The 15,977-nt window shown below is 41.4% G+C and overlaps 1 protein-coding gene across 1 annotated transcript in view; it reads right to left on the bottom strand.

Moving 5' to 3' along the window:
• ABCD2 (ABC transporter family protein) overlaps positions 1-8,403 on the bottom strand; it is a 147,523-nt gene extending 139,120 nt beyond the window's left edge. Inside the window, exon 1 of the mRNA XM_087665385.1 lies at positions 8,017-8,403. Within this exon, the coding sequence (XP_087521511.1) occupies positions 8,017-8,286 (270 nt within the window). The 5' untranslated portion in view covers positions 8,287-8,403. The remainder of the gene's footprint in view (positions 1-8,016) is intronic.
• Between the last annotated feature and the right edge of the window lie 7,574 nt (positions 8,404-15,977).

Here is a 15,977-nt window from a genome sequence, read left to right as displayed (position 1 = left end):
TTTGCTGGCCTGGGGGCTATTTATAGCAGCCCCCCCAGTCAGTCCAGCATTATGCTCTGCAGGTACAGCACTGCTCCCGTCGCCTCCATCTCCGGCATTGGTGCTGCCACTGCGTCCAGTCTGTCCTGGTTCCCTCACTGACGCTCCGCGCTGCTTGCAGGGACTGTTCTGTCCATTCCAGTGTATTCAACATTCATCTCAGTCACTGCAGACATTCTTCCTTCATTCTCTGCTTTCTCTCTCCTCTCCTCTGTGTTCGTGTCCTTCTTCCGTTGCGCACTCTCACACTTTAAAGGTTAGATTCATACTGCCACCGCTCAGCCATCTCAGTAGACAATGTTCTCAATTTCAAAGGGCTTGTCTGACTGGTCTGCAAAGGCCCACATCGTCTCCATGAGACACCAGATGCAAATCTCGTCCACATCTGTGAGTTGCCTCCCAACGAGGTTACCGTAGAGACCCACTCATCATAGCCGAGCATTTCAGCTCCTGTTTAGTTTATGGACAATGGACCTACACAGCACATGACTGCTATAGAGGACATTTTCCATAGCCGAGCCCCTGCAGTCGGGCGGGTCTACATAAGAAACAACTCCTCGATCAAGATTTAGTCTCAACGTAGCGTCAGTTTTGCCACTCACAAGGATCCAGATTTGGCTTTGCTAGACAATGTATACCATGTTCCCCAGCTTAGGGTGAACTTAGTATCTATTCAGTACCTTTGCTAGTTGGGGCGAGCAGTTTTTATTACAGCGACCACACTCAAGATCCTTGACTCTAAAATTGGTTTAGTTATTGCTAACGGTGAGAAACAATCTAATGGCCTTTACCACATGACTCAGCTTCAGCATTTTGACTTAGCGTCAAAACAATGGGCCCACTTGACTAACTGCTATGCGGCTCGGGATAGGACCCATCGTATAAATCTTGATCATGAGCTCCAACACTTTAAAATCATTGACCGGGCTGACTTGAAAGCCAAGTTGGCTAAGTATCAATGACTTCTTGCCAAATTCTCCACTATGGGGACTCCCAAGTCCTCTAACGATCAAGTCACATTATTTCTGAACGAACTTCCAAGGAAATACTTCAATTTTGTGCAAGGTATAGTTTCAAAGCCTACCATGCCTACATTCTATGAATTTGAGTGTCAATTGTTGCATTACGCACGGTTGTTCGATCAATTTCATATGAACTCTTTCTCAAAGGGGACTCTTGTTGCCCATTCTTAGAAGGGGCAACAAGGAAAGGGCAAACAAAATCAAATCTCCACTCAAAATCAAAAACAAAATCAATCTGGGGAATCACAAGGAAACTCCCAGTCACAACTCAAATAAGGGTGTCAAAATGTATCTAAAAAGAATAGGTATTGTCAACATTGTCAAAAGGCTGGTCATTTTGACAACAAGTGTTGCTCAAAGGCCAAAGGAACAGCACCCAAATCTAAGTCTTAGACCCCCGCCCCTTAGTCAAGCAACCCCCAATAGGGGAGGTAGGGTGATGGCAAAGGGCACTTTAAAGCTTAGATTCATACTGCCACCGCTCAGCCATCTCAGTAGACAATGTTCTCAATTTCAAAGGGCTTGTCTGACTGGTCTGCAAAGGCCCACATCGTCTCCATGAGACACCAGATGCAAGTCTCGTCCACATCTGTGAGTTGCCTCCCAACGAGGTTACCGTAGAGACCCACTCGTCATAGCCGAGCACTTCAGCTCATGTTTAGTTTATGGACAGTGGACCTACACAGCACATGACTCCTATAGAGGACATTTTCCATAGCCAAGCCCCTGCAGTCGGGCGGGTCTGCATAAGAAACAACTCCTCGATCAAGATTTAGTCTCAAGGTAGCGTCAGTTTTGCCACTCACAAGGATCCGGATTTGGCTTTGCTAGACAATGTATACCATGTTCCCCAGCTTAGGGTGAACTTAGTATCTATTCAGTAGCTTTGCTAGTTGGGGCGAGCAGTTTTTATTACAGCGACCAAACTCAAGATCCTTGACTCTAAAATTGGTTTAGTTATTGCTAGCGGTGAGAAACAATCTAATGGCCTTTACCACATGACTTAGCTTCAGCATTTTGACTTAGCGTCAAAACAATGGGCACACTTCACTGACTGCTATGCAGCTCGGGATAGGACCCATCGTATAAATCTTGATCATGAGCTCCAACTCTTTAAAAATCATTGACCGGGATGACTTCAAAGCCAAGTTGGCTGAGTATCAATGACTTCTTGCCAAATTCTCCACTATGGGGACTCCCAAGTCCTCTAACGATCAAGTCACATTATTTCTGAACGAACTTCCAAGGAAATACTTCAATTTTGTGCAACGTATAGTTTCAAAGCCTACCATGCCTACATTCTATGAATTTGAGTGTCAATTGTTGCATTACGCACGGTTGTTCGATCAATTTCATATGAACTCTTTCTCAAAGGGGACTCTTGTTGCTCATTCTTAGATGGGCAACAAGGAAAGGCCAAACAAAATCAAATCTCCACTCAAAATCAAAAACAAAATCAATCTAGGGAATCACAAGGAAACTCCCAGTCACAACTCAAATAAGGGTGTCAAAATGTATCTGAAAAGAATAGGTATTGTCAACATTGTCAAAAGGCTGGTCATTTTGACAACAAGTGTCGCTCAAAGGCCAAAGGAACAGCACCCAAATCTAAGTCTTAGACTCCCGCCCCTTAGTCAAGCAACCCCCAATAGGGGAGGTAGGGTGATGGCAAAGGGCACTTTAAAGGTTAGATTCATACTACCACCGCTCAGCCATCTCAGTAGACAATGTTCTCAATTTCAAAGGGCTTGTCTGACTGGTCTACAAAGGCCCACATCGTCTCCATGAGACACCAGATGCAAGTCTCGTCCACATCTGTGAGTTGCCTCCCAACGAGGTTACCGTAGAGACCCACTTGTCATAGCCGAGCACTTCAGCTCCTGTTTAGTTTATGGACAGTGGACCTACACAGCACATGACTCCTATAGAGGACATTTTCCATAGCCGAGCCCCTGCAGTCGAGCGGGTCTGCATAAGAAACAACTCCTCAATCAAGATTTAGTCTCAAGGTAGCGTCAGTTTTGCCACTCACAAGGATCCGCATTTGGCTTTGCTGGACAATGTATACCATGTTCCCCAGCTTAGGGTGAACTTAGTATCTATTCAGTAGCTTTGCTAGTTGGGGCGAGCAGTTTTTATTACAGCGACCACAGTCAAGATCCTTGACTCTAAAATTGGTTTAGTTATTGCTAGCGGTGAGAAACAATCTAATGGCCTTTACCACATGACTCAGCTTCAGCATTTTGACTTGGCGTCAAAACAATGGGCACACTTGACTGACTGCTATGAGGCTTGGGATAGGACCCATCGTATAAATCTTGATCATGAGCTCCAACTCTTTAAAATCATTGACCGCGATGACTTGAAAGCCAAGTTGGCTGAATATCAATGACTTCTTGCCAAATTCTCCACTATGGGGACTCCCAAGTCCTCTAACGATTAAGTCACATTATTTCTGAACGAACTTCCAAGGAAATACTTCAATTTTGTGCAAGGTATAGTTTCAAAGCCTACCATGCCTACATTCTATGAATTTGAGTGTCAATTGTTGCATTACGCACGGTTGTTCGATCAATTTCATATGAACTCTTTCTCAAAGGGGACTCTTGTTGCCCATTCTTAGAAGGGGCAACAAGGAAAGGGCAAACAAAATCAAATCTCCACTCAAAATCAAAAACAAAATCAATCTAGGGAATCACAAGGAAACTCCCAGTCACAACTCAAATAAGGGTGTCAAAATGTATCTAAAAGGAATAGGTATTGTCAACATTGTCAAAAGGCTAGTCATTTTGACAACAAGTGTCGCTCAAAGGCCAAAGGAACAGCACCCAAATCTAAGTCTTAGACCCCCGCCCCTTAGTCAAGCAACCCCCAATAGGGGAGGTAGGGTGATGGCAAAGGGCACTTTAAAGGTTAGATTCATACTGCCACCGCTCAGCCATCTCAATAGACAATGTTCTCAATTTCAAAGGGCTTGTCTGACTGGTCTACAAAGGCCCACATCGTCTCCATGAGACACCAGATGCAAGTCTCGTCCACATCTGTGAGTTGCCTCCCAACGAGGTTACCGTAGAGACCCACTTGTCATAGCCGAGCACTTCAGCTCCTGTTTAGTTTATGGACAGTGGACCTACACAGCACATGACTCCTATAGAGGACATTTTCCATAGCCAAGCCCCTGCAGTCAGGCGGGTCTGCATAAGAAACAACTCCTCGATCAAGATTTAGTCTCAAGGTAGCGTCAGTTTTGCCACTCACAAGGATCCGGATTTGGCTTTGCTGGACAATGTATACCATGTTCCCCAGCTTAGGGTGAACTTAGTATCTATTCAGTAGCTTTGCTAGTTGGGGCGAGCAGTTTTTATTACAGCGACCACAGTCAAGATCCTTGACTCTAAAATTCGTTTAGTTATTGCTAGCGGTGAGAAACAATCTAATGGCCTTTACCACATGACTCAGCTTCAGCATTTTGACTTAGCGTCAAAACAATGGGCACACTTGACTGACTACTATGAGGCTTGGGATAGGACCCATCGTATAAATCTTGATCATGAGCTCCAACTCTTTAAAATCATTGACCGCGATGACTTGAAAGCCAAGTTGGCTGAATATCAATGACTTCTTGCCAAATTCTCCACTATGGGGACTCCCAAGTCCTCTAACGATTAAGTCACATTATTTCTGAACGAACTTCCAAGGAAATACTTCAATTTTGTGCAAGGTATAGTTTCAAAGCCTACCATGCCTACATTCTATGAATTTGAGTGTCAATTGTTGCATTACGCACGGTTGTTCGATCAATTTCATATGAACTCTTTCTCAAAGGGGACTCTTGTTGCCCATTCTTAGAAGGGGCAACAAGGAAAGGGCAAACAAAATCAAATCTCCACTCAAAATCAAAAACAAAATCAATCTAGGGAATCACAAGGAAACTCCCAGTCACAACTCAAATAAGGGTGTCAAAATGTATCTAAAAGGAATAGGTATTGTCAACATTGTCAAAAGGCTGGTCATTTTGACAACAAGTGTCGCTCAAAGGCCAAAGGAACAGCACCCAAATCTAAGTCTTAGACCCCCGCCCCTTAGTCAAGCAACCCCCAATAGGGGAGGTAGGGTGATGGCAAAGGGCACTTTAAAGGTTAGATTCATACTGCCACCGCTCAGCCATCTCAGTAGACAATGTTCTCAATTTCAAAGGGCTTGTCTGACTGGTCTACAAAGGCCCACATCGGCTCCATGAGACACCAGATGCAAGTCTCGTCCACATCTGTGAGTTGCCTCCCAACGAGGTTACCGTAGAGACCCACTTGTCATAGCCGAGCACTTCAGCTCCTGTTTAGTTTATGGACAGTGGACCTACACAGCACATGACTCCTATAGAGGACATTTTCCATAGCCGAGCCCCTGCAGTCAGGCGGGTCTGCATAAGAAACAACTCCTCGATCAAGATTTAGTCTCAAGGTAGCGTCAGTTTTGCCACTCACAAGGATCCGGATTTGGCTTTGCTGGACAATGTATACCATGTTCCCCAGCTTAGGGTGAACTTAGTATCTATTCAGTAGCTTTGCTAGTTGGGGCGAGCAGTTTTTATTACAGCGACCACAGTCAAGATCCTTGACTCTAAAATTGGTTTAGTTATTGCTAGCGGTGAGAAACAATCTAATGGCCTTTACCACATGACTCAGCTTCAGCATTTTGACTTAGCGTCAAAACAATGGGCACACTTGACTGACTGCTATGAGGCTTGGGATAGGACCCATCGTATAAATCTTGATCATGAGCTCCAACTCTTTAAAATCATTGACCGCGATGACTTGAAAGCCAAGTTGGCTGAATATCAATGACTTCTTGCCAAATTCTCCACTATGGGGACTCCCAAGTCCTCTAACGATTAAGTCGCATTATTTCTGAACGAACTTCCAAGGAAATACTTCAATTTTGTGCAAGGTATAGTTTCAAAGCCTACCATGCCTACATTCTATGAATTTGAGTGTCAATTGTTGCATTACGCACGGTTGTTCGATCAATTTCATATGAACTCTTTCTCAAAGGGGACTCTTGTTGCCCATTCTTAGAAGGGGCAACAAGGAAAGGGCAAACAAAATCAAATCTCCACTCAAAATCAAAAACAAAATCAATCTAGGGAATCACAAGGAAACTCCCAGTCACAACTCAAATAAGGGTGTCAAAATGTATCTAAAAGGAATAGGTATTGTCAACATTGTCAAAAGGCTGGTCATTTTGACAACAAGTGTCACTCAAAGGCCAAAGGAACAGCACCCAAATCTAAGTCTTAGACCCCCGCCCCTTAGTCAAGCAACCCCCAATAGGGGAGGTAGAGTGATGGCAAAGGGCACTTTAAAGGTTAGATTCATACTGCCACCGCTCAGCCATCTCAGTAGACAATGTTCTCAATTTCAAAGGGCTTGTCTGACTGGTCTGCAAATGCCCACATCGTCTCCATGAGACACCAGATGCAAGTCTCGTCCACATCTGTGAGTTGCCTCCCAACGAGGTTACCGTAGAGACCCACTCGTCATAGCCGAGCACTTCAACTCCTGTTTAGTTTATGGACAGTGGACCTACACAGCACATGACTCCTATAGAGGACATTTTCCATAGCCGAGCCCCTGCAGTCGGGCGGGTCTGCATAAGAAACAACTCCTCGATCAAGATTTAGTCTCAAGGTAGCGTCAGTTTTGCCAGTCACAAGGATCCGGATTTGGCTTTGCTGGACAATGTATACCATGTTCCCCAGCTTAGGGTGAACTTAGTATCAATTCAGTGGCTTTGCTAGTTGGGGCGAGCAGTTTTTATTACAGCGACCATAGTCAAGATCCTTGACTCTAAAATTGGTTTAGTTATTGCTAGCGGTGAGAAACAATCTAATGGTCTTTACCACATGACTCACTTTCTGACCAAACCGACAGTCGAGGTCTCCATGTTCCATAGCATCCAAGCATTAGCCACATCTCAAGAGCCTACAAACAATGAGCGTCTTTGGCACTCTCGCTTAGGGCATATTGGTTATGACTCTCTTGAGTTATCCTGCCGTCAGTTGGTTGAGGGCCTTTCCCATCTAAAACTAGCTCCTGATGTCTGTAAAGCTTGTCAACTCGGAAAGTAGCACCGTACCCCATTCCCTCAGCAGTCCACACATCATGCTAAGGAGTCTCTTAGATTGATTCATGTTGATCTTTGTGGGCCGACATCCACTGCCGCCTTAAATGGCGCATGTACTTTTTTATAGTGGATGATCATTCTAGATACATGTGGGTGTACTTCCTCAAGCATAAGTCAAATGTTTTCACATATTTTTCTGCTTGGGTGTTGCCGGTTCATAACGAGACTAGACATCGTGTTGGTTGCATGAGAAGTGATAACAATGGTGAGTTTCTCTCCCACAAGTTTTCCAAGTTTCTACTGAAGCATGGCATCTCTTGCCAGCTCACCTCTACTAACTCCCCCTCTCAACTTTACTGACAAAAATAAAACGTCGAATTGAGTTTACAAAACAACTCTTTGAAATTGTAAGCAAGTTTTCAGTTTTGCTTTCAGAAGATGAAGACAGATTCATCTGAAGTTGGATAAGGATTAACCTAGATGGCACCAATGCTGTTATATGTGTACTTGCTATATGATGTGTCGCCTATGGACCTAAGGTTCAAGTCTATTTCAGCAATTCAGGGCACCAACTCGATTTCAATTCCTTGATCTAGCACACAACCAGGGATCATAAATAGCACACAAGCTAATTACTCAGGTCATTTGGATCCGTGATTGAACATACTATCGAGTTGGATTTCCAATCCCTTCTACAAGGCCCATATGTTTTCCTGACTGCTCAATGACGGAAGGCCCATATGTTGTACATTCCCTTCGGATAAAAAAGAAGAAAATATCTATTCTGGAACCGTCGACATGAAAAAAGAAAAGGTGAACTACAAGAACGAACCTTTTTCTCAGAGAGGAGCGGCTGGTCTGCGATACAAGAGTCCTCTTCCGTATTTGGTGAAGGGCTGAGCTGCTGCTTGTTGTTCAAAGGAAGCGTAATGCGAGATGGAGAGACGCCGGTATCGTGGCGTGGACTTGCAAGACATCGAAGGAAGCCATGGGGAGCACCATTGATCAACAGGCCAGTAGGAGGTGAGGAAGGGCCAAAATGGACGAAATGGAAGGGACTGCTGCAATGCCCTGCGAAACCGAAGGAAGGAGCAGCCGCCATAGGCCCTCTTCCTGGTCTTCGAGAGAGGGGAGAGTGACAAGAAGCAGCATGAACCAGCAACAGAGAGGCTTCGGCTGCCAGGTGCCACTCTTCCAAAGCTTAAGAACCTTTTGCACTTTTGTTGGCTAAATTTATAAACCACACTCGCTCCCTCTCTCTCTCTCTCTCTCTCTCTCTCTCTCTCTTTGTCTATGTGGCACGAGCGTAGCCAATCATTGCATGTCACAAGAGTTTTGCACGCAATTGTTTTGTGTATGGTCTCCCGTTTTCGCATCTCCCTAAATTCTCTCTCTCTCTCTCTCTCTCTCTCTCTCTCTCTCTCTCAATTGTGACATATGCCTTAAAGGCATCTTGGGATTGTTCCTACCACTCAAAACTGCTCTTCTTCTTCTTCTTGTGTCAAGAAAGGGGCTCTAGATGACCCGATTTTGGTTTTCACCTAGGCACTCGAGAGCATTCTCAAAAGCATGTGAATCATTGCGTGGTTTAACATCATTGATGCTTTTAATGGGAAAACAAATAATTGAAAAAAGGGTTGTGACACACTTATTGCTTAAACTTTGTTAAATGTGATAGCATATCCTTGTTACTGTCATGTAGAAAGGATGCTTTTGCTTTCTCGCATACATGGAGATTTGAAGGATAAACGGATTCAACATTAAAGAAGGATATACATGGACCAACGTAGTTCAAGTGCATATCTCCCTTTAAATGCCAAAGGATTTTGTATTAATCAAATGTCAATGCTTGCATCAAGACTTGTAGTCTAGGAGTGCCCGAACCCTTAACGATCAACTCAACATGTTGTCCTATTACAAATTAGAATGTCCATATTGGTGACCTACCAAAATGGAGCCATAATCACTTTTTTCCATTGTACAAGGTACCTTCCTTGTAGCCTATGAGAATGGAAACCTTGTCCTTGGATTTAACACATCATCTCACTACCACTTGAACTAGTGGATCTTGGGAAGACCTCCCTTTCCCATGCTTGAAAGCTTTCTTTCATCTACAATGCATACCTTTTTATTTTTTAATAAGACACATACCCCAATGCCCATAGGGGGTGTGCCTCTCTCCATATATTAGTCAAGAGAGTGACCAAGAGCCACATTGGCATTTTTCCTATGCACGAATAGGATAGCTTGTGAGCCAAATGCTTGATCGCAATGGGACTCTCATTGTCGATGACCTATCAAGGAGGAGGACTAACCAAATGATTGAGTAGGTAAGAGCTTAAACTTACACAAACACACCGTGTGAATATAGGTGTCCAACCATGTGATGCACCTAGTGAGACTTGAACCCACAACCTAAGTTTTATTAGCACAAGAGTTAACAACCAAGCCATTACCTTTAACCCATCAAACTCTTACATCACTTCAAACCATTAGGGGTGCTTCAAACATGTTATTGAGTGGATCCATTTGAGTTTATGGCTTCACAATTCAAAAGATCTTAAGAATTAAAGATACTCCTATGTCAAACTAATAACTACCAAATGTAGGCATTAAACTAAATTTGAGGCTAACAATTTTTTTGGACATAAATAGATTTTGTATATTGATAATAGAATAACACGTATTACAAAAAAAGGGAAAATATCATGTGAGAGCCCTAAGTGCAGCTGCATTTTTCCGCTATCAATTTTCCAAGCATACAAGGCCTATTTAAATACCATTTCACCTTAAGCAAGATGCCGACCCATTCTACCTCCACTCTAATGCCTTCAAATAGCCCATATTCCTAGCCTCCCATAGGCCTTGCAAAATGTACCCTAGCCAATTGTTTACCAAGTGAAGCTACATCTTTGGGGCCTTCATGCAAGTCAAAAATGGCAAAAATGGTATCTTTCCTATCTTCACTCTCAAAACCAAGCTTCCTTTTACTTGTGACCAAATACCCTGTAACCATCCCAAACTACATGATGGGCAGTTTCTTCATTGCCACTAGGGCAAGTTCACTCAATGGGTCCCTTCTTTTTTAACTTATCCACTAATAGTATGGTGCCCATAGCAATTCTCCAAGCAAACACTATGTCCCTAAGGGAAATGCGAAGACTCTAGAGCTCCTTCATTGCCTTTTTAAATAGGTTCTCATCCATATTAATCCCCTAGGTCATGATGACCATGTGGATTTCAAAGGGTTTATTTGGACTAGCTTTGTGGGATAATTTTTCATACAACAACTCATGCATTGATTTAGCACTAGATGTATTGTGCCTCCCTATACATGCTTCTAGATGAGACTTGACAAATTCCCACACCACACCACCTTGCATGAAACCATTAGATTGAAACTTCTTTTGTCATCATTGAATGGCATAAGACTTCCCTTGCATCCATCCAATGGGACATTTTGAACACACCTTTTTTTACCAAAGTTTTTCCTCTCCTCCAAAGGGTGTTGACCAATGTTACTCCATACCCAAAAATTTTGACTTCAGAATCAATGAGGATATTACTCACATCAGTTGTAATTTCTTCTAAACTTTGAGCCTAATCTCTAATTAAGCGTCAACCTATGCTTGATGGTCTCATCATGTTCATTGCTTGAGAGAGTATGACATCACTCCTAGAAAGGGCCCAATCTATTCTCTTTTATTTTTGCATTCAAATAGGAGTTAGAGAGCATCTCTGACCATGGTTCTTATTGCTACAAGCATGTTGTAAGTACTTTGGCCCTTTGATCTCAAATTGGACATCAAGGAGCTTTAATGCCCCCAATTCTACATCATTTTTTAACCAACTCATGGATATGTGCAAGAGGTATCTATCTCCACTGAGCTTGCTCCATTTGAATTTATCCATGATTGAGTCCCATGTGTTTTGCATGCTTGTGTTCCAGGGTAAGAATGGATGATAAAATCTAAGGGCGAGGAGGAACACAAAAGCTTTCAATATTTTAAACCTCACATGGAGAGGCCAAGCACTATTGTTCCAACTATTAAATTTCTTCCTTGCTCTTTCCATGATTCGTTTAGCCTTGTTGCATCAGTGGCACTAGCACCAAGTGTGAAGCCAAGGTGCCTAAAAATATTTCCTCTCTTAATTACATTACCTTTCCAACCAAGATAGGCTAGATCTTCTTTTGCAACACTAATGAGAGAGGACTTGCTCATATTTATGTTTAATCTCATTGCACAGTCCAACCATTCTAAGATATTCATAGCTCTATCTATATTTACTTTACTTGCTTTCAAGGTCCTAAATAGGTCATCAACACAACTCTACCCCACAAATCAATTGTTTTTGTATCTAATACCTTGAATCTCACCTCTTTTAGCAAGGTTTTCCACTAAGGATAGTGGCAAACGCATAACTAGTGCAAATATGTATGGGCTAAGGGGGCACCCCTACCTCACCCCCCTTTTAATCTCTACTTCATTTGAGAGCATCCCATTTATTGAAATACGAGCTTTGGCATTTAATCCCAGTAAGAAGAGCAATTTTGCAATTTTTGGGTCAAAGCCCATGCACAACATGACTTGTCTAGCTAACCTTGTCAAAAGCTTTTTCAATGTCCATTTAGAGGAAAACAACTTGCTAGTGTGACTTCTTTACCCATTCAGCAACTAAAATAACATTAAGAACATTTTCAACAATGGTCCTTCCCTTCACAAAGCCATATTGTCTCTTGTTGATACATTTTTGTATGATTGGTGTAATACTCCTAGTAAAGCTCCTTTCCTTCACAAAGCTGTATTGTCTCTTGTTCATGCATCTTTATAGGATTGGTGTCATCCTCTTAGCAAATGCCATATTGTCTCTTGTTTGCACATTTTGGTACAATTGGTGTCATCCTCATGGAAAATGCTTTGATGAAAATTTTGCAAGCTACCCCCAAAAGAGAAATGGGCCTCTAGTGCACCAACTTTACTTGGGCAATATTGTAATGGTGATGATCTTCCAAGAATCAAGAAGTTGGTCTTTTCTCCAATATGCATTGATCATATTAGTTATATATCCTTTGAATTGTCCCAGAATTTCATGATCATCTCATTTGTTATCCCATCACATCCCAATGCCCTCCTTTTTCTAGGAGAAGACATTGCTTCACTTATCTTATCCATAGTGAAGTCTCTCAAAAGTCTATTGTTATCTTCTTCAAATATTGTATTCTTCACATACATCAATACTTTATTTAAGGGTTCCTATTCACATCTACTAGAGGAACTATAGATGTATTCATAATGTGATGTGCACAAGGCATGTATTTGATTTTGATTCATAATCCAACCATCACGGGATATTAGTAATATGATGCTTTCTTTCAACCTCTTTAACCTTTTACAAATCTTGGTGAGATGCAATGGGGATCAAGAAGAAGTTTTTTATTGAATTGCAAGCTGGCTTTCTCAAGTTCCTTATGTAGGGTAGCTTGGTGTTCATACTCTGCCCTTCTAAGAAATTGCAAATCAATCCCTTTCGATTTCCTATTGCATCCTTGGGTGGACATTTCAAAGAAGACCTTCTCAGCCCAAGTGGGCTCAACCTAACCAAGTGCCCTAAAGGCTAATGCATTGCTAAATTGTATTGAAAAAGACCTCCCAAGGGTCACCTATCCCTTTATAAAAAATTTATTTGAGGATTCTCATAGCCCCCTCCAACATATACTCGAATTCAATCAAATAAAATTCTCATGTGTTGGTAGCCAGTACCATATGTTGACCCCAAGATCTTTGCATATCAAACAAGCTCATTATCAGTACAACAAGGAGATGGGGTGATAGTAGAGAAATGTGGTCAACCTTTACATTTATGAGCTAAAGGAGCCAAAGACCTTCTTTTGAACAATACTAGCTATCCAACCTAGCCCAATAGCTAGGTGAGCTAAGTTCATGGTGGGTCAAGATTTGTTTGTTATTGCTTGAGTAATCCTGCAAGTTAGTGAGACCATGACAATTTTCAAGATATTCCCACATTTCAAGTTATTCACCTTGTACTAGAGAAGCATCAATTAAGGCATCGGTCTTGCATGTCACCATGTTAAAGTCTCTATACATAAGGGTCTTATCACAATGTATGTTAGTGAGCATTTCCGCTTGTTTTCTCTCAAGCCTTTCATCATTGTATACATAAATGTTAATGATTTTCAAAGTGTTGTCCTCTTATTTTAGTGATATTTGATTATTATTTCATCATGTGAGTTGTAAATTAGATGCAAATTCATGCACACATGAAATTGTTAAATGAATGTTAGATCTACCAAAAATCAACATGAATGATTTCCTCTGCAATAGGCCATTCTTGTTATGGAGAAACTACTAAAGAATGATTCATGGCTAATCACGAAATCCTTATTTAAAAAGTTCATAGCTAGGTTGAAGATCAAATACCTTACAATGCCCAAATAACGAAAGTAGACATAAGGGAGATTGGACACAAAGCACAACCAACAAGTCCATATGGCATACATGTACATCACCATTAATCCTTGCATAGGAAATGAAGAGAGAGAGAGAGAGAGAGAGAGAGAGAGAGAGAGAGAGAGAGAGAGAGAGAGAGAGAGAGAGAGAGAGAGAGAGAGAGAGAGAGAGAGAGAGAGAGAGAGAGAGAGAGAGAGAGAGAGAGAGAGAGAGAGAGAGAGTACATGTAAATTTGAACACCTCATAATTATATAAGAGTGGTATAATCTTTCTAAAGCTTTTATAGAGAGTGAAGGGAACCCAAGGGAGTGCAGGGAACCCAAGGGAGTGCAACCTCTACTTGCACATGATATGGTGCATGAAAGAGAACACTTATTTTCTTAACATTGAACTTTGGTTTGATTGCAATACATTTGATTTTTCAATTAAATCATAGTTGCTAGCCCATCTTTCCACCAAGAAACACCAAGATTTCCATTCCTTTTTTCACAATCTATTTATAAAATTGACATCACAACACCGAGAATTTTGGAATAATCTTTTCAATATCTCATTGAACTTATTAGACATGGTTGGTTTAACTAATGGTACACTCCAGGTTACCAGTCCAAAAAATCTTATAGAAGGTGAGGTAGGTGGATCAAAGGCTGTATTGCTAGTAAATCACCCCACACGAAAATAGTCAAGGCCCTAAGTTGTCCTATGTGTGCATGCGTGCATGTGTGTGCGTGTGCGCATACACACATAAACACAATGCTTCCCCCTTATTTCTCTTGCTTTCCTTCACATATGAAAACCCAACATTGTGACAATTTCTCTTAAAAACATAGATTCATGCACACATTGTTATGAGTATTTATCACAATCATACGTCTACTACCACCCAAAAAAGACAACTTTAGTATGCATCACCCTTACTTTTTCAACCACTATACAAACATTATCAAACACCATTTAAGCGATTCTCTCTCTCTCTCTCTCTCTCTCTCTCTCTCTCTCTCTCTCTCTCTCTCTCTCTCTCTCTCTCTCTCTCTCTCTCTCTCTCTCTCTCTCTCTCTCTCTCTCTTTGTGTATATCCAATTGGGCCCCTTGCCCACCTTAACTAGTCTCTTAAAATGAACATTCCCTCTTTACCATCCTATATATCCAATTGTGACTTGTATCCACCTCAACCACACTCGATCATCCCAATATCGAATTGGGACTCTTATCTACCTTAACCATAGTTTATCATCCTATATATCTAATTGGGATCCTTATCCACCTTACCCACACTCTCAATGCATGTTAATCCCAGATACTTGACTACATAAGGGCTACAAAAAATTAAACTCAAAGGGATGGTCAGAGAAGTCAAAGTCAAAGTCAAAGGAGTCAACATCGGTCATTTGGCAAGTAGAAGTAAGGTTGTAAAGAAAATAGAGCTAGCTAGAAGTTTAAGATGTACAAGATCTAATAAAAGTTATTCTTTGGATGATGTTATTTCTTTAAAAGTGAGAGTCAAGCTCATTCCTATGCAAACTGCAATATCTCCTAGAGTTATAGCATGCATTTTTAATTATGTTAATATATGTGCATAAGACCTATGAGATATGTAGATCTACGAGTGAGTTTTCTCGTCATACACGAAGTAATGCAATGATCTCAAGAGCTATGGGCATGAAAAGGATAGTGACCAAACTTAAGAGAGGCCAAGGATTGAGGCTACCCACATGGGAAACCCTTTGTATACAATGTGTAGAATGAATCGAACCTTCTCATTCTTACATCACAAACTTTTAAGATCTTGCTTACATCTTATTCCTTATTGCTTCCACCACAACCAAAGTTTAAGAGAGTGTGTACGTGAGGGAGAGAGTGAGGAATGAAGAATGAGAACTTGCATTAATTTTACATATACAATCTTGCCTTTGAGTCTACATGCCTTATGGATCTTTTGCATGTAAATTGAATTTAATATACATATAAGTGATCTAGGAGATGTAATATTATAATTTGTATCTTGAAACAAGGTCAACTCTCACTTTTTTTACAAAAATATGTCAATGTTGGTGCCTTATATTTTTTAAACACTTTCAAAAAATTACTTCTATGATTTTTGAGACCTCTTGAGATTCCAACTAGCTTCATTTTCTCTCCATTTTAGCTTCTTATTACTAGCTAGCCTTCATTGACTCTTTTAATATTTGCTTTGACTAGCCCTTTGACTTTGAATTTTTACTGCGCCTCTCTAACCTTCTATTTGGGTTTAACATTACCTTCTCTCTATATGAGTGCCAATCCCATGACACGTTGGTCTAAGGTAGCAAGTTGTAGCAAACAC

This window comes from Lygodium microphyllum, chromosome 24, assembly GCF_053477565.2.
Source record: "Lygodium microphyllum isolate KBCC chromosome 24, Lygodium_microphyllum_v1.1.10, whole genome shotgun sequence".
Classification (NCBI taxonomy): Eukaryota; Viridiplantae; Streptophyta; class Polypodiopsida; order Schizaeales; family Lygodiaceae; genus Lygodium; species Lygodium microphyllum.
The sequence above is the reverse complement of the archived record's forward strand: the minus strand, read 5'-3'. Positions and strand labels throughout refer to the sequence as shown.